Source organism: Vanessa atalanta, chromosome 27, assembly GCF_905147765.1.
Source record: "Vanessa atalanta chromosome 27, ilVanAtal1.2, whole genome shotgun sequence".
Taxonomy (NCBI): Eukaryota; Metazoa; Arthropoda; class Insecta; order Lepidoptera; family Nymphalidae; genus Vanessa; species Vanessa atalanta.
Genome location: NC_061897.1, coordinates 5,929,315 through 5,949,826, shown reverse-complemented (window position 1 = coordinate 5,949,826; position 20,512 = coordinate 5,929,315). Strand labels below are relative to the sequence as shown.

General features: G+C 34.5%; 1 protein-coding gene across 1 annotated transcript in view; it reads right to left on the bottom strand.

Annotated features, from left to right (window-relative positions):
• The window catches only part of LOC125074138, a 29,832-nt gene extending 12,275 nt beyond the window's left edge, over positions 1-17,557 (bottom strand). The window contains exons 1-2 of the mRNA XM_047685365.1: positions 17,317-17,557; positions 5,264-5,387 (exon numbers count right to left, since the gene is read on the bottom strand). Of these exons, the coding sequence (XP_047541321.1) occupies positions 5,264-5,387; positions 17,317-17,557 (365 nt within the window). The remainder of the gene's footprint in view (positions 1-5,263; positions 5,388-17,316) is intronic.
• Between the last annotated feature and the right edge of the window lie 2,955 nt (positions 17,558-20,512).

The window sequence follows — 20,512 nt, the reverse complement described above, 5'->3', positions numbered from 1 at the left end:
TGCATTCAAGTTCTGGTGTTTCAACATAGTTGCACACCCTGGAATCTATATATATAATAAATAATAATGCAATTTATTTGTAGACTATTGTGGACGTAGCATCTTAGTTAACAAGGTTTGTTATATACATATTGTACCTATTCATATGTTTGTAATTTACGATTTGTCGTCCCTGTGTCTTATAACAAATAAATAAAAACTGTATAATTATTTTGGTCGTTTCAACAAACGAAATCGTGAATCGTCACGGACATTGCTTGGTCTCTCTGATTTCCTTTGTGACATCTTTAAACTGACATTTATTAACAGTAATTCATACTATTCTGTTAACACGTGCAACTTAAACATTAAAAGTGGTAACTAGGACGTTCTAGGTACATTGTTTAAATTTTCTCTCCAAAGAAATCTCGAAGCTAATAGACAGTTCAAATATTTGTTCGGGTACTTCGGATGTCGCACATCGTATTTGTTCGACGGTACCTTATTTAATGTCTAGGATTCCGTTGCCGAATGAGAAATCTTTATAGAAATGTTCACTAGCTAACCTACTTAGACGTCAAAGAAGACCACGGAGATGTCAACGAAGACTTAATTATTCAAAGTGATACACGTTTATAGCGGTTTCTATATGTTAATTTAACCCCCATAACTAGAATGGTAAGGTATGAAGACCGAAAACGGAAATCGAACTCACGTTCATCGATATTCGAGACATATTAGCTTTCACTAACGGAACACACGTCTGATCTACATACGAATCATACGAACAAACGACCATCAACTATTTCGACTTAGTTTTTCTGAACAAAATGTAACAATAGTTATAAATATTAATGGGTTATAATAATAGTTAGTTTCTATTTCTAAAACCATAAACAAAATCAATCAAAAAATGTCTATGACTTTCGAGAGAACCTCTATAAGGTCTATTAGAGTGTTGCTGCCATCGATAGTTTGATTCTTCGATATGCTGAATAGCATTTGTTGATTTGTAGGCAGGATATAACATACATTAGCAGCCTGTAAATTTCTCACTGCTGGGCTAAAGCCTCCCATTTGAGGAGAAGGTTTGGGCCATATTCCAACACGCTGCTCCAATGCAGTTTAGTGGAATACATTTACTTGGTGGTAGGGTGGTAGGTACCACCCACTCATCAGATATTCTACCGCCAAATAACAGTACCAGTAGTAATGCTGAGTGAACCAGTGCAACTACAGGTACAAGGGACGTAACATCTTAGTTCCCAAGGTCGGTGGCGCATTGGTGATGTAAGGCATGGTTAATATTTCTTACAACGCCATTGTCTATGGTCAGTGGTGACCAATTACCATCAGGTGGCCCATTTGCTCGTCCGCCTACAGATATCATAAAAAAAAAATAAGATACTATATACTATATAAATTGCTTTATTAGCAGTTGAACGACGAATATTTCTTTTATTTCTTCCTTAAATCAGTGGCTTCTCCGGATCGCTAGTAAAGTTGGTTGGTATTGCATAACTATAAATTAAAAATAACCTTTTGAAATTACCTCGAAACGGTCACACTCCAAGGCTATACTATATTGCGTTTACTTTAAAGCGGAATTACTAATTTAATTTACGGTGCTGTTGTGTTTTTGTCTTCCTAGGCGATTTCAAAACAACAAAGAATCTGCGGTCGAATTATACTATTTTTTAACTGTAATGACAGGTTCCCGATGCTATTCCGATCCAAATTCGACTATTACTCGCTAGAATTAAACTCAGCTTGATTGAGGTTACGATACGATCTCGTTTTTATTACGATTCAACTTTGACCGAACCGAAAGCCACTGTGTTTCGTTTGTAGAATAAGTATCAAGTTTAACGCCAACGTATTTACTTTAGTTCCCGACTCCGCAAAGTCAATAAATCATTCTTGGGGCAAGGTATCTGCTACTATAATAAAATTCCGCAGACATTTTTAACTTTGCCGTCTCATAGATTCAAGTCAATTGTAAAAAATACATCGGTAAAGAGGGTATATTATTCGATATAAGATTATATTGATAAAAAAGCGTGGAGTTAATGCTTGTTGACTTCCAGGCAGGAGATAACATACATATATAATTGTATTTAACTAACACGACTGTATTTTTAGATGTTGAAATAGAGTAACTACTGAGTTTCTTGCCGGTTCTTCTCGGTACAATCAACATTCCGAACCGGTGATAGCTTTACTTTAAATAGTTTGTTAAAGGAAGATTCAAAAGTGCTTGCAAAAGCCTACTTGAATAAAGTATATTTTGATTTTGATTTTGACAATTTGATAGTAGAATATCCCGTGTATTACTTAACCCAATACTTTATCGATGCTAATTAAATACTTTTATTTCTTCCTTGATTGAAAGTGACTACCACTGCTTTGAACATCTGCAACAGCGAGGGGTTTACAGGTGCATTGTCGGTCTTCAAAGGCTATGTGCATTTTAAAAACTGGTTTCGTGTTAAAACCTTATTTTATAATCGGAAGTCGTAAAGACTTGATTAGTAATTCAATGCCTTGTTATTGTATTTAACTGAGGTTAGATTTCAAATTTTTGTCTCTCAACGTCGTTTTTAGGTTAACAACCTTCAATTTTAGTGTGTTGTATTTAATCAAAATAAAAAAATATTTATTCAAGTAGGTTCGTAATTGATTGTTTTTTTTTGGATGTGTGACATCTTCCCTCTCGCTCCTACAATCTGAACGAGTGATTTCGTGAAAAGGGACGGAAGTGTGTAACAGGATACCGGAGAAGCGCGCGCTGTTTGATTTGACCACTGATGACCGATGTTAGATGACCGTCAGATGTTACCAATCCATTTTCCAAGGGGTTATAATGTTAAAAATATTTGTTATGTAGTATATAAATTTGATATTGTTTACAATAACATTGATCATTTTGATAGAATCAGTGATGATCATTGTATATACACGAGAAGCAAGGAGAAGTTTTCGACTCCGCAAAATCAATAAATCCTCCCTTGGGCAAGGTTTCTATGATAAAATTCGGCAGATATTTGCCGATTCATATATTGAAATCATTTTAAAAAAAAACATGAAATAATTACAAGACTATATAAATGAAAAAAGTTTTAATTGAGGCAGGTTTTTTTAATATGTGAAAAAATATATATATTATTATTTATTTTGTATATAAAATCTTGAAAAAGACTAATGTAACTGCTCTACTATAATTCTTGCCGGTTATTCTCAGTAGAATCTACATTCCAAACCGGTGGTAGTTTTCCATTTAATACAGTTCTTTAAATTACGATTCAAAAGTAAAAGTAAAGTAAGCTCGTAAAAGCCTACTTGAGTAAAGTGTATTTTGATTTTGTTTTGTTTGAAAATATGTCCTAGGAAGGGGAATGAGCAATGGCAATTTTTGTTCAATGGTCACCACGACTTATGGACATTGCCACTGTAAGACATATTAACCATACCTTACATCATTCAATGCGCCACCAACCCTGGAAGATAAAACGTTAAGTACCTTGTGCCTGGAGTACTCTGGCTGGCAGTTGGAACAGTATTAATTATTGATGTTCAGAAGAATGTTTGGTATCTATCAAACGTACCAAACCCAGGCAAGCATCACTGAATTTTCATGTGCTTAATTCGTGTTTATAATTCATCTCGTGCTCTGTCTTATTTCAACGAAATTCTGCCACGTGTGTATTCCAGCAAATTTGGTGCAGCGTAGTGGATTATGCTCCAAACCTTCTCCTCAAAGGAAGAGGAGGCCTTAACTCAGCAGTGGGAAATTTACAGGCATGTTGTACCAATATGTAAAATGTGTTCGAACGATTCAAATCCCTTTCGATTTAACTGGTTGATTGACTACAATCGTCTTGTGTTAACCTGTAATAATATTTGTAGCAAGTCTTGCTTTCCCTTAAGTATAGTTTTGTATAATGTCATGTTGAAACAAGTTTTGAGTGAACGGTCAATTATCATGAGTCACGTCGGAAGCTGTTTTCTCTAAAGGATTTGCTCTTAATTTTGACCATCGATCTCGGTTTCTCTGACACACATCGCGACTTTCATTTTTCCCGAACTCACTTTTCGACATTTTTCACGTTTAATTGTATAATAACAATAGTAACAGCAGTATTCAAATGGCCTTCTGCTGGGGCAAAGCCCCCTCTTCCGAGGATTAGGCTTTGTCGTTTACATAGGTACTTATTTAATACTTTTATGAAATAACAAATATACATATATATATTTACTTGGTTGTAAAATTATTTTTTGTACATTAGTAGCCTGTAAATTTCCTACTGCTGAGCTAAGCTCTCCTCTTCCAGGAGAAGGTTTGAAGCATATTCCACCTCGCTGCTCCAATGCGGCTTGGTGGACTTACACATGTGGCAGAATTTCGTTGAAATTAGACACATGCAGGTTTCCTCACGATGTTTTCCTTTAGCGCCGAGAACGAGATGTATTATAAACATAAATTAAGCACAAGAAAATTCAGTGGTGCATCATCGGTTAAGATGGACGCGTTCTAACCACTGGTCCTTCTCGGCTCTGTTGCTCTGGTGGTAAACTTTGTAAGTACACCTGGGTAGGTATTATACCCTTTCATATATTCTACCGTGAAGCAGCAGACTTGGTATTGTTGTTTCGGCTTAAAGGGTGAGTCAAGGTTACATTGAAGCAGGGCAGAATAATTTTCATACCTTCTTACTTTTATTTATAATATAATAATTGTATGATTAGATGCTGAAAAAAAGTAACTACTGAGTTTCTTGCCGGTTCTTCATGCTAGAATCTACATTCCGAACCGGTGGTAGCTTCACTTAATATAGTTTGTTAAATGACGATTCAAAAGTGCTTGTAAAAGTCTACTTGAATAAAGTATATTTTGATTTTAATGGACAAACATCTGGATTCCTAATAGTTTTATTATATATAAATTTTCACCTCGATAATGCAAATATATCGTAATTGACACGCAATATATTATATATTTTACATATATTATATATTTTCTTATATAATAATACTTTTTGATTGTCTGATTAATAAATCCTTCTTGGGACAAAGTATAACTTATAAACAATAAAATTCCGAAGACATTTTTAACTTTGCCTCTTCTAATTTATAATCATTTGTAAAAAATACGTTGGTAAAGAAGGCAAATTGGACCATGACCATGGAGGTCGTCATGGTCATTCTAGGATCATCCTTTGAATTTCTTCTATATAATCATCCTGCGGCATGTAAACCTAATTATTCTAATAGCCCTTTGACTTACCTCGCCATACCCCTTTGAACGAAGTCAGTGATCCCCGTCAGAGACAGTTCGATCTCCTCGCCAAGTTTTGAAGGCATCTCGTCAAAGGATCTACCCGATGACCTCACTTCGGCATCCGCAGCATCTGGAGCAATATGAAATAATGCTTAATCTGATAACGTTTTGATCGAGACAATTTGTAATTATATTATGATGTACTTAGATTAGTCATATATCATTGGTTGATTAGTGTAATAATTTCTAACTTATTAAATTTCGATATCTCGTTTCTTGTATGTAAGAAAATCTTGGAATTTTAATTTGACCCACTTCCCGGTCTTCGATTAAGATGAAATACATACGCTCTGAGTTCTGATGACAAAACATGAGCTAAGAAACGTCATTACAAATCCAATATGGCGGATGTCCAAGATGGGGGACAGGCTATTTGAAATGCACCGCCATGATATGGGTATCAAATAAAAGTGTTTACTGTCAGGAATACGAAAAAAATAGTCACGTGACTTAAATCCAACATGGCGGACATCCGAGATGGCGGATTGGCTATTTGAAATGCACCCCCATGATATGGATATTAAATGAAAGGGTTTGCTTTTGTAATTTTTAATGCGTGCTAAAAGCGTGTTTTTTAGTTTTTTTTCACTATTTTATAAACACAAATTAAGTACTAATTATTTCATTAATGGAAATTCAGAGGTGCTTTCCTGGATTTGAGTCCACAATCATCGGTTAAGCACGCATTTGTACAATATTGTGTTCATTGACTGAAATATGTAGTATGTTATGTATATAGAGATGTATATTATGATCTTTTTTGGGGCAATGTATACGTTTTTACAACAGGATCCCAGAAAACGTTCAAAATTATTCAATTATAAAATTTAAAAGAATCGTTAAAGAGCGTTTGTGTGCTAAAGGATATTACAACACTAATGACTTTTTAGTTGACTGCACACCTTGGGAATGAAATGATCGCCTCCAGGCTGTTTCAAATAACTAAAATATAATTATAATTGTACATGGAAAATGGTTAAAAAAAAAAAAAAAAAATATATCCCGCTGAGTTTCTTCCGCCGGTTCTTCTCAGGTCCGAGGAGCTAACTTCCGAACCGGTGGTAGATTTTTGACAATCAATAAGCAAGTGCAAACACTTCTATATTGAATAAAGATTTTTGACTTTGACTTTGACTTTGATATATACATTTTATGTAGATCTTCCCGTGCGAAGTCGGATGTGGGAGTCAGACACAAGAAAGGTAATTTGTTACTGCAAAACCATTTTTGATTAAAACAAATCCCCCTTAGTTTCTTCTAACGGTTCTACTCAGTTCTGAGTTGTTTCTTTAAAAATCGGTGGTACATTTGACAACCCACTTTGTGGTAGGTACCATCCACTCGTCGGTTACCGATTTCAAATAGGGATACTCAGTATTGTCGTGTTCCGGTTTGAAGGGGGAGTGTACTAGTGTAACTACATGCACGAGATACATCGTAGTTCCCAAAATTGGTGGAGCATTATATATGTAAGGAATGGTTACATCGTTAATGCGTCATCGTAATAATGGAGGCAGGAAGTATAAGATTTTAAATTAACATGGTTATTTTTATCACTAACAGTATTTAAAACGACATTATCTACGAACACGAGTCTCGTGAACAAGAAATTCGTAGATAATGTCGAAATATCGAGTTCCAACAAATAAAAATAAAAAACATGGTAAATATCCCGTTTTAAATACTGTTAGGAATAAAAATAACCATGTTAATTTAAAATCTTAGTATTTATTGATTTGTAGGCAAGATATATGTAACTACTGAGTTTCTTGCCGGTTCTTCCCGGTAAGGAAATATACGGTTTGCCCTCCTTTATCAAAAAAAAAATCAATACGAAAGTATAATACTTGGATTTGTATTTCAACCACTTGGGGTCGAATTTCAACCACTGAACTAACACTAACATAATATATACATTCATTTATGTATGAAAGTCTATTTGAATGTGAAGATTGAATTAATCACATTAAATCTTCTCGCATTCATCATCCCTGAGAACAACTTTCATGTATAAAGAGACGACAACAAAAGAATGAATGGTTACTTTCGTTCAATGAATGAATGAGAACTGTTTCACTTTTCGTAAGACCGGTTAATCCAGCTTCACTTTTAATGCTTTTATATGATTGTATTTATATTAAAGGGCATTCACTAAATTCAATGGTTTGTTTTATAAGGTTTAAATGAATAAAAATATATCTGTCTCGCTGTTGTAAAAGAAAAGGCTCTTTTCTTTTGAGGAGAAGTTTCAAACGCAAGTTCATGTTGGATTGGTGAAAACTCATGATGAAAACGCAAGATGAATTCTCAAACGAACTACGAACTTTTGGGGTGAGAACGATTCGTACACGGTTACAGCAAACAGCATGAAGGTTTCATGCATGGTCAAATCTAGTCAGGTTAAAGAGAAATCCTATTTAAGTCAAGCGGGCGGATGTCGTGCGATTTTGGGCGATTTACAGAGGCCACTCGCGTCCAAAACGCCCATTCATTTACAGCATGATAATGACTTCCATTTTTTGGACTAGGTTCAGCATGGTCATGGTCCATCTTAGTGTTGCACATCGATAGTCAAGGTGTTAGCGATAGTATCCATAGTCTATCGATAGTATTATCACGTGTCAATACTATCGATAGCTCCCCATGAGCAATACTATCGATAGACCAAAACTATCGATACTATCGATAATCAACAGTATTGTTGTGAGCAATCAAAACGATACTATCGATATCCTGAATAGTTTTCGAGGTCTACAGCACTCTACCTGCCTTCGTTGCTAATAATTTATCTCTGTATGTTATAACAATAAAGTCACCTCCCGCCGTCTGTACGCTTAGATCTTTTAAACGACACAACGGATTTTAATGCAGTTTTCATCAATAGAGTGATTCAAGAGGAAGGTTTACATGTATAATACTTTCTTAGTCGAAAAAAAGAACCAATTCCATTCCAATTTTTGTTCTTCAATCAAATACTTGTATGACCTTCATTGTACCCGTGTAAAGCCGCGTTGATATATAGTTATAATAAAGAGTAGTATATTATTATTTTAGTGACGAAACTCTATGTTTACAATTATGATGGATCCTATGCCCCGCGATGGCCACATTTTAATTATAGTTATATATTTTCCGTAATGCATTGTTTTGATAGTCTGTAATAAGGTTTCAAGGTTAAAAAAGCGGAGCGTGCGTGTTTCGCACCCATTAGCGCACAAGACCACAACACGGGAATTATGCGAGTATCTACAGTCGTGATATGAAAACTTTTTCTTTTGTTTTCGAGACTGTTAAATTGTTACACGTTGCTACGGATAGATGGCGCTTATTAAAAAAAATCACGTCACGTGTCTGCAATTGTGCAGGCTAGTCCTGGGGATCTCGATAGCTAGATATAGTCAAATTATGTATATAGGAACACAACAATACTGAGTACTGCTGTTTGGCGGTAGAATATCTGATGAATGGGTGGTACCTACCCAGACGGGCTTGCACAAAGCCCTTCCACCAAGTAAAATATTACTAAATACTTTTTTTTTTGTTTGTGTGTTTTTGTTTTGGTAAATAAATTGTTGACAAACCTTACTGACAGAAATGAAATTGTTCAAATTAATTATTAGAATAATTATTACACACACTCGCTCCAGGGCCTCCATTTCGTTGTGACCCTAGGACCTCCTGATCTATAATCCGGCACAGCACACCAACAAGCAAAGTAATAACATCATACAACTTGCTTAGCGTTAACCAATGAGAATAGTAAAGGCATCGTGATCCCCGAACGCTCCCTTCGCAGGGACAAGCTAACCTACACCAGCTGCGTTTGTGGAAAAAAAGACGTCACACAAATGGACGTTACGAATGTTCCAATGGCTATGGGTGATAGCACACCTTGGGAATTGAACGATCGCCTCCTGGCTATTTCTAATCATATTCAATATGTGTACTTAATTTGATTGACAAAAAAAAAGACCCGCTGAGTTTCTTTCGCCGGTTCTTCTCAGGTCAGGGTGTTTCCTTTTCCAAACCGGTGGTAGCGTTTAACTTGACTATCAATAACTAAGTGTAATGCTTCTATGTTGAATAAAGGAATTTGAGTTTGAGTTTGAGTACCCACTTAACAATATGTGGCCTTTTTGCCATTCTATATCATATCTATATCTATTTTAATAATGGGGATGAAAACAGATGCTCGAGTGACCTTGACAATGTATGAGTCCAGATAGTATGAGATTTCCATATGTCGATAGTTTTTTGTTGACACATAGTTTTTTTTCAGGAACGTTTTTTTCGTGATTTACAGGAACTAAGTCAATGTGTGAACACCGAGAACTACTCCGAAAACGTATCTATCGCTATCGCTGGGTACCATACGATCTTGAAGAACGCCAAGATCTTTCCAATGATACAGGAGCGAAAAAAAGGAAGTCCTATAAATACGCTGCAGACATCAAATCAAATCAAGTCAAAATATACTTTTTTTCAAGTATCCTTTTACAAGCACTTTTGAATCGTAATTTTACATACAACAAACTATATTAAGTAAAACTACCATCGGTTCCGAATGTATATTCTACCAAGAAGAACCGGCCAGAATTTCAGTAGTTACTCTTTTTCAACCACAAAGTTTGTTATTTAAGTACAATTATATATGTATATAATATATATATAGTCTGGAAATCAAAAAGTATTAGCTCCACGTTTTTTTTTGTAATCTATATAATCTTGTATTGAAGAGTATGTGTTTTTTACAAATGTTTTGAATTTATGACACGGCAGTTAAATATGAGCCGAGATGGCCCAGTGATTAGAACGCGTGCATCTTAACCGATGATTTCGGGTTCAAATCCAGGCAGGCACCACAGAAATTTCATGTGCTTAATTTGTGTTTATAATTCATCTCGTGCTCGGCGGTGAAGGAAAACATCGTGAGGAAACCTGCATGTGTCTAATTTTAACGAAATTCTACCACATGTGTATTCCGCCAACCCGCATTGGAGCAGCGTGGTGGAATATGCTCCAAACCTTCTCCTCAAAAGGGAGAGGAGGCCTTTATCCCAGCAGTGGGACATTTACGGGCTGCTAATGCATTTTAATATATCAATTTATTTAAATTCCGGTTCAGCAATCTACCATTATCCGTAAGATCCGTCCCTGTGTATATTTGAGGTGCGCGTGTAATAACAGTTGCTATATTTGGCAATTGATAAAAAGAAGTATCTAATTATATTTAATATATTGAGGTAATACGTTATACCATTTTTTCATAAATGTTGATTTATCTCACGAACATCGTAAGCGTGCGGTATGATGTGCCAATCTTAATCTAGAAATTACGCTATCACGATGTGAAAGTTGTTTGTTAAACAAATATAGTTTATTTAAGAAGATTTTACGTTAATTTATACGTTCTGGCAAACTGTTCGATATCGATATAATTTTGACGACCTCCGTGGTCGAGTAGTGTGTACATCGGTTTTCATGGGTACGCCACTCCGAGGTCCCGGGTTCGATTCCCGGCCGAGTCGATGTAGAAAAAGTTCATTAGTTTTCTATGTTGTCTTGGGTCTGGGTGTTTGTGGTACCGTCGTTACTTCTGATTTCCATAACACAAGTGCTTTAGCTACTTACATTGGGATCAGAGTATTGTCCAATATTTATTTAAAATAATATGGCGACACGGGACGGATATGGACCATCGTAATAAATTTGGTTATATCAATAGGCTATTTGACAATGCGAAAACTAAAGTGTCAATTATTGTAATCAGTATATATGATGAGTTTAAAAATGGTTATTTATTAACTTGAAAATTGAAAATGATATTTAATTCATTCAAAAATCCATAAATAAAAATGCATTTTTTTAAACGTTTGCCACGTGACACAAAACACTTCTGAATGGTCGGGTTTATGATGACATCACTTGATTGTTAACCTCGTTTGCGTGCTGTATGTGAATTATATGTGCCATAGATTATAATACAGGCAAGTGACGTCACCGAACCCATTGCAGCGCCATATTGTCAAAGTATCGTGTACGCGCGCTATTTAAATGTGGAAAATTTAATTTGATATTTTTCAGCAAATATGTACTAGAATTAAAAAAAAAAACAACTTTTACTGGGTTCATTACCTTTTACTAAATAATATAAAATGGATTTTAAAAACCAGTCAAATAGCCTATTATACGTAGATGGTAAACTGTTCAATAGAAAATACGGCGACACAGGACCGGTGTATTTTGATTATAACAATTTACGATTCAAGACTATCAAATAAGAATAAAATGAAAAATAAGAAACGAAATCAATATCAAAATGTTAAAAGCACTTTTGAATCGTCATGTTACAGTATAGTACCGACAAGAAACTTGGTAGAGAAATATTTCTTCTTATTATTGAGATACATAATATACATCAAGATGTATAGATATAATAGATAAGATGATACATATATAGCCTATTCCAACGAGAGGCCAAATCGAATTGCCGCAATTTCATTGGTCGAGAGCTTGTATAATCCATGATATCTATTGTGGATTAGCGAAAAAATAGCTTTTTGACTGACGGCGAAGCTGACGTCGACTTAAGAATTAAAGTGGATTCAAGTTCTTAAGTGGAATAGTGTTGTATTTTTACAGAACGAGATACAGATTGCAATCTTAACAGACTCAATATATAATTAAAAAATCTATACTAATATTATAAATGCGATTGTAATTCTTTCTGTCTGTTTGGTTCTTTCACAGTAAACCACGGAACCAAATAAGTTGAAATTTGGTATGAGGTAATCCTCCCAATGAATCCCAAGGATAAACATAGGCGACAATTAGCTTTTTATATTTATATTCGAAAGGCTCTTTAGAAGCACTTTTGAATCATTTTCTAATATATTCTAACGATAAAAACTCATTAGATACTCATAGATACTCATATACATATACGAAAACTAAGTTACATCAGTAATGAATCACAAAGAGAAATGATACCGTACGTAAAAAATACGCCACGAGAAATTCAAGAATAAATGTGAAATTATTATAATTTTAACAAAATGGCGTATCGAATTTTATCATCCCATAATTCAAAATGTGGGACGTTTAATTTCACGTATTTATTTAAACCGGTTGCGTTTTTTTTTTTACATAAGTAGAAAGTTCGCGTCTCTGTAATTATAAGGAAAGTGTTATTAGGGAGTTTTAAATTTTATGTAAAAGAAAGTTATTTTAATATATTTTAATTTGTTATTTATATGCAGTTGTTGCCCCGGCTTTGCTAGCGGTATTGCGGTTGGTCCAGCTATAGCTTATTCCAATAGAAGTAGGAAAAAAGATAAACAAACCTTAGATTTACGTATTCCATGCGATTTGCTAATAACTCAGCTATATTGTGCACTGCTAAGAGCTTATGATTAATATATATTTATTTATAATAGTTACAACACAATTGCACTTAACCACTTATTTCCATTTAGATCTAATTTTTATACTTCCAAAATTCCGATAACAGTTTCGTCGACGATCAGAACACCTGATTAATCAAGCTCTCGACCAATGATATCGCGTCAATTTGCTGTCAAATGTTGTTTATTTGGCTTTTCTCCTCTTGTGTTTGGAATAGAGTATAGATTTAAAAAGTCTATGTCTACCTTTGGAGGCTGGCTTTATCGAATTCGGTTCAAGGGTCTTGCGGTGAAAGAGCAACAAACAGAAATACAGATAGAGTTACTTCCGCATTTATAATATAAGTATATATAGGATTGACAAATTAGGAATCAGAAGATAAGTTGTTACCACAAATAGAGATGGCGCTGTAAGAAATATTAACCATTCTTAATATTGCCACTGCGCTTGCAACCTTTGTAAACAGAACACTTAAATCTACGATTTAAATTAAGTACTCAATAAAGTTAACCTTTAGGGTTCTTATAAAGAAACCAAAATCAAAGTACTTTATTCGAATATGGTTTTATAAGGACTTTTGAATCGTAATTTTAAAGAACTGTATTAAGTGAAGCTACCACCGGTTTGGAATGTGGATTCTACAGAGAACCGGAAAGAAACTAAATTTGTTATGCTAACTGTGGAGCTAAAATATATTATAAAAAATAAATAAACGACTTTGACATTAAATTGACGCAATATCATTAGTCGAGATCTTGGATAGTCTGTGGTACTCAATATTCGTGAGAAAATGGCGTGTTGACGGCGAAGTTTCTATATGAACTTTTGGAAGTAAAATTAAAGTGGATACAAGTAGTTTCGTCGAATAGTGTTGTATTATAAATAAAGCAGCGTTGCAGAACTATTGATAGTTTGACTATCGATAGTTGACCTCGAAAACTATTCAGGATATCGATATTACTATCGATAGTATTGCTCATGGGGAGCTATCGCTACTATCGATAATATTGACACGTGACAATACTATCGATAGAATATCGATACTATCACTATCGATAGTAGACTATCGATATACAACACTAAAATAAAGATATATTAGTCAACTGTTTGTAGCGCGCCATATAGCAGAGTTTAAAGTAAATTGCTTGGAATACGTAAATCTAAGATGTTTTATACCTTTATTCCTTTTGCGAATGGAATATACAATAAAAGATTTATTTATGAAATATATAATTTAAAACGGTATATATTTATCACGCTTTGCATCGGTGAAGTTTATCCGAGCTTTCTACTTTGAACGATCACAGGTTGGGTTCCCATTTAAGGCATTATACCGGAATTCGTTGTGTTTTCACACCAGTTACCGGTATGTCCATTAGCGTTGTAAATGTCTACAGTGATACAATTTATTAATGTCGAAATCTTTATCTTTATCTTAATTTGTAGACCAGATCCTTCGCAAGGTTGGAATAATGGTCTACTTAAAATATTTATATCGTAAAATACATTTCTATCGATCCTTTTTTTTACGATAACTTTGATAAACATCATTACATCTCAGTCAATTTACAAAGAATATCAATGAATTATACACCTAAACCTTGGATATAAGACTCCGTACATTAGTGATAACCGTATCTCTTTTGGGCTTGATTCATCTTCTATTATAAAGGATTAACGTTTGTAACAGTTTAGATTCGAGCAGAGATTCCGATGCTCGAATTTGAGCTGAGAAGAACTGAGTGTAAAAAAGAGCTGAGCTTCCTATTCATACAAAATTGCATCAAATTTGGTTCAGTCGTTTTGCCGTGAAAGAGCACAGACAGATAGAGTCAAGTCAAAATATAAATATATATATCAGCACGAGTATATTGAGCCGAGATGGCCCAGTGGTTAGAACGCGTGCATCTTAACCGATGATTTCGGGTTCAAACCCAGGCAGGCACCACTGAAATTTCATGTGCTTAATTTGTGTTTATAATTCATCTCGTGCTCGGCGGTGAAGGAAAACATCGTGAGGAAACCTGCATGTGTCTAATTTCAACGAAATTCAGCCACATGTGTATTCCGCCAACCCGCATTGGAGCAGCGTGGTGGAATATGCTCCAAACCTTCTCCTCAAAGGGAGAGGAGGCCTTTATCCCAGCAGTGGGACATTTACGGGCTGCTTATGTTATGTATGTATGTATATATATATATATACATAAAATCGAAATACCACTCAGTGATATGTATATCACGAAAACTCAGAAACTATAACACCTACAAACTTGTAATTTAACAGGTAGGTTCCTTATAAGGCGTAGACATCAGCTAAGATTTTACAAAACTCCACCACCAAAGGGGGTAAAACATGGGTTGGAAATTTGTGTTTTATAAATTTCGCGCGGTTACATCGGGTGATTTAGTACAATGTATATATGTGTGTGTGTTCGTTTAACTCTTTACCAAAGAACAAACTGACACAACGAAAGCAGTTTCATTATACCGCAACTCCGTAAGCAGATGAAACAATACTAATGTTTTCATGCAATTTTGACACTTATATACATTGAAACAAAGCCTCAAATACATAATTGACTTAATACAATTATATACATAGAGGAATTTAGCGAGCTGAAGACGTTTATTTCGATGTCACGGTGGTTACGTTCAAATTTCTATTAATAGTGTATTTGTCACTTATTCTTATTTCTTAACCGATTTATATTGAACGAGGTTCTGTGTTTTCATATTTTGTTTCCAAATTGTTGATAAACAACCTAATTTTAAGGTTGGAATTACAATATTTATTTATGCTAATATCTCCGAAACGTAGCATTTTAGGTAAGGGGTCACACCGAGAATCTATTTGGTCAATAGAGTTAGAGAGTCCGGCTTTATTTAAAACAATTTTAAAAAGAGAGTCCTAAACAAGCAAGGCCGCCGGTTGAACAGGTCCGTTTCGTAAAGTCGCTAGGCGTTTAATTGGATGACTGATTAAGCTATTTGCCTGCGACATATATACAATGATTATCACCGATTCATTCAATAAGATTCATATTATTCTAGACGCCACAAGTTCACTAAGTAGAATGAAAACCAAGCGTATCTTTATTTATAAAATCGTTTATCCTGACTGACTATAAACACAGATGCTTACTTGGTAGTAAGGCTTTCTGCTACCTGGGTAGCTATCACTGACTCATCAAACATTATTTCGCTATATAGCAATAAATATTGTGGTGTTCTGGTTTGAGGTGTGAGTAGCACAGGCACAAGGGTCATAACATCTTAGTTCCCATGGAAGGAAACACTGGCAAGAAATGGTTAATATTTCGTAATAGCGCCAATGTCTATGACCATATATTGGTCGATTTGTCGACCTACCTATACCATAAACAAAAATATATTACATTAGCAGCCTGTAAATTTCCCACAGCTGGGCTAAGGCCTCCTCTCCCTTTGAGAAGGTTTGGAGCATTTTGGTTGGTGGAATACACATGTGGAAGAATTTCGTTGAAATTAGACACATGCAGGTTTCCTCACGATGTTTTCTTACACCGCCGAGCACGAGATGAATTATAAACACAAATTAAGCACATGAAAATTCAGTGGTGCTTGTCTGGGTTTGAAAACGAAATCAACGGTTAAGATGCACGCCCTCTAACCACTGGGCCATCTCGGCTATATATAAATATATATATATTATACTAATCTATAGTAATAGTTTAAGCTGAAGAGTTTTTATGAAGGCGTATTATCGATTCGTATGTCCTGTCATTTTTGAGAAAAGGCTATGGATTAACGTTTGAAAAGTCCACATTGGAGCAGCGTGGCAGAATCTACTGACGACCTTCGTGGTCGAGTAGTGTGTACACCGGTTTTCATGGGTACGCCACTCCGAGGTTCCGGGTTCGATTACCGACCAAGTCGATGTAGAAAAATTCACTAGTTTTCTATGTTATCTTGGGTCTGGGTGAATATGATACCGCCGTTACTTCTGATTTGCCATAACACGAGTGCTTTAGCTACTTACATTGGGATCAGAGTAATATATTATGTGATGTTGTCCAATATTTATTTATTTATTTATATTTAAGTCAGTTTGTTCCAAATTGTTCCAAATATGCTCCGAACCCTCTCAAAGGGAAAGCCAAGCAGTGGGAAATTTACAGGTTGTTACTATTATTACTATTAAATCAATATTAATGTGGTCAATACGACCGCTTCATCCGACATTGTATAAAGAACTGATAAAATGGAGGCGAATTCCTAAAATGCTCAAAGTGAGCCAGTACTTTAACGTAATAGTCAACGACGTATCTAAGATTGTTACATTACAGGGAAGTGAAGGACCGAACGTGAGACCACGCTTAAGTCATAAGGAAATTAGCAATTTTATGTCCTTACAGGAAAGTAAACTTTTGACATACACACGACCTTGTATTAAAACGGTGTAAAATCTATTAAAATGCAATATGAATGAATTTATTAATAAGCATTGTAAATGTTTTTAAAGAAATAATATTTAACTCATTTAAATGGATTCGTAAAAATGTGTGGTTTTTTTTTTAATATATAAAATAAAAAAATATATTTTATTTTTTAATTACCTGCCCATTGCCTCCTTTGTTTGTCGACATCTTTATCCCAGCTGTCAAGTAACTTTCCCGCCATTTCCCTCGTACAGGACCACGCGTCCCTCTCACCGAAACAGTCCATAAACGAATTAAAACTCGGCGCCAAATTCTTTCCTAAATTCATGACATATTCGTATGATTTTTCAAATAAACTATCACTTTTAACGTTCGTAAAAAACAGCACGAAAAATATGAAACATATTTTCGCCGCCATTTTGACGTCAATGTCAAAAATTTACGCGGCGTTTTTTTTTTTTTATTTCGATGTGCTAGTGCTTTCACGTTCAAGGCTGAACTGAATCATCGGTGTGAAAGTCGTCTTTATACATACTTGGTATTCATATACACCGGTCGGTCCCACACGTAGGGGAAAATAAACTTAAGTGTGAACAAGACAGTGTTTATTTTTAATAATATTCGTTATATTCCCATCTCTCTCGTATTTGTATATTTAATGGTTATTATAGGCCATATTATTTGTATACTTTCTTTTGACGCAAGGAGTTTGTCTTAACTCATAACTGTGCGTAAAGTTAATTGAGAACTTTTTATCTGTTTTAATAATTTGTTTGATTTTGAATGTATTAGGGTCATGTTGAATTTTTTTTTTTTAATTACTAACTCTTTTACATATTGAATATAGAAATTGATATAAATCAAATAATATTTATAATATATAAATATTTAACACGTATAAAATGTGTCTAATAAAGACAATATATTCTGTTTAAGAAATATTTCTCTTTAAAATGTTTATTGGAAAGTAACTCACATTTTACTACACAGATAATAATTATTTTTAATTATTAAGAGAAATGGACAATTTCTTATAAATGTAGGTATTTAGCAAAACTATAGTAATAAAAAAAAACAACAAAATTTATCTTATAAAATCTGAATGTAAATAATATTAAATTTTAATGAACTTTGTAGATGGATAATAACTACTAAACCATATCAAATAACAAAGTCATCTTTGACCAAGCATTACAATGTTCAGACGAGCAATATCAACGAACGCGCGTTAATTTTTAAACAATTAGTGTAATCGTAGATTACGTTGACAGCTGTCAACATTTCAAGATTCGTTCAATCAATCCTGCCAAAATTATATGTCATTCTTATTTTATTACTCTTTGCCATTGTACTCGCGTCAAAAATACTGCTCCGCCAATATGATATAAACTATTCATATAGATCCTTAGGTATTCTAGCCGATACTTGAAAGTCAAACAGCATTACTCAGTTTTGCTGTGTTTCGGTTTGAAGGGTGAGTGAGCCAGTGTAACTATAGGCACAAGGGACATAACATCTTAGTTCACAAGTTTGGTGGCGTTTTTTATTCGCCATTGTCTATGAATGATGTTGACCATTTACCATCAGATGGCCCATTTGCTAGTCCGCCAACCGATATCATAAAAAAAATAAAAATTATTTATGAAAAGATATACTTCTACATTTTGAGAATAATAAATCATTACTGGAGACATTTATAACTTTGATGTCATCGATTAGAGCCAGTAATTTATTTTGTTGTAATGTGCCTATCCTTTACGCAGGATAGTTAAGCGAGATGATATCAACATATATAATTTTATGAAATACTAGCAGCCCGACCCGACTTTGCCAAATTAAATAAGAATTTTATTTACTTCTCAATCGTAGCGTTACCTTCTAATCAAAACCATCAGAGAACTAATTTAAATACATACATAATAATCGAAATATCGTTATATTAAACGTCGTCCATTGTTCGACGTAGGCCTTTCCCAAGCTGCGGCAAAGATCTCCCGCATTAAGACAGGTCCCAACCACTCCACTTTAAGACTCGTTTGCTCCAACAACCATCACCAACCAGCACACTGCCACCTCAATCTGCTAATTTTACAAGCTGTGTCATTATCTCCAGTTCGTTTCTGGATAACCTCATTCCTGACTTTATTCTCCAAAGATACTTCGAGCAAAGAATATTATTTAAAGATTATCAATTGTATTTCTCGTAACGAAGGTTTTGTATGAGGATATGATTCCGATTAATTTAATTATCTGTGCTTGTAGATAACGCAAGGTAAACGCTTTCCGTCTGAAGACACTCTAACAACGATATGTTATTTAGGTTAGTGCGTTAATTATGAGCTCACGTTAAATATATTTAATTGTTTAAAATCGATTCTCTATGGACACACTTTCGTTAAAAAATATTCTGTTATTTAAATTATTATAATTAAAAAGTTTCATTGTTGACAATAAAGTAGTTCAGGTGAGAATAAACCTCCTTTGTTTTTGTTGCAGGAAAGTAAACACGAGAATTGAACAAGTGATATTCAATGGTAGGTTTCCTTTGTTCTTTATATTATGGGTAGGCGGACGTGTTAATGGGCCACCTGGTGGTAAGTGGTCATCACCTATAGACATTGGCGCTCTAAGTAATATTAACCATTCCTGACATAACAGACAGGGAAACATAACAATTAGGATTATTTTTCATCAAGCAATATATGATATACGAATACTATAAAGCGGTTATATATGTTTGTTTGTATGTAGGGGGTAACGTCCGGAACTAATGATACCATTTTTAAATTTCACTGATATAGCAACATTATTGTCTGTTACAGAGTATTAATTAAATATATATCGTATCATTTTCTTTATTCATAAATCAATCCGTGCGTAGTCGGGCGTTTCACTATTTATAATAATATATCGGTCTTGATTTATGAAGATTTCCTTGTCGATCTTGTTTGTGCTTCTGTCTTGATGGTTTATCTCCAATTGTGTTCAATATCCGTCCTAGTGGACCTCGGGAGTGCACTAGAGATAAGACATGCACTGTAAACTCCAGTGCATTCGGACAATATTTGAGAACGGCCGCCGTAGAAACTGGGCCAAGAGGTGTATATGTTACTATAAAAGCTCGAACTACGGTAAATCTTAAGATTTTCCAGTAAAAATTAAGATTTACCGATTATGAATGGTGAATGTCCATAAAACGTTGGGAATCGAACCTTCACCATCATTCACTTGGTAAATCTTGGGATTTACATGTTAGGTTAGGTTGGAATGGTAAAAGTCCGAAAAAGTCGTCCCTTTATAATAAATAAATTACCATCTCATGTCGGTATATCTTAGGTTTTAATGGAAAATCTTAAGATTTACCTTAGTTCGA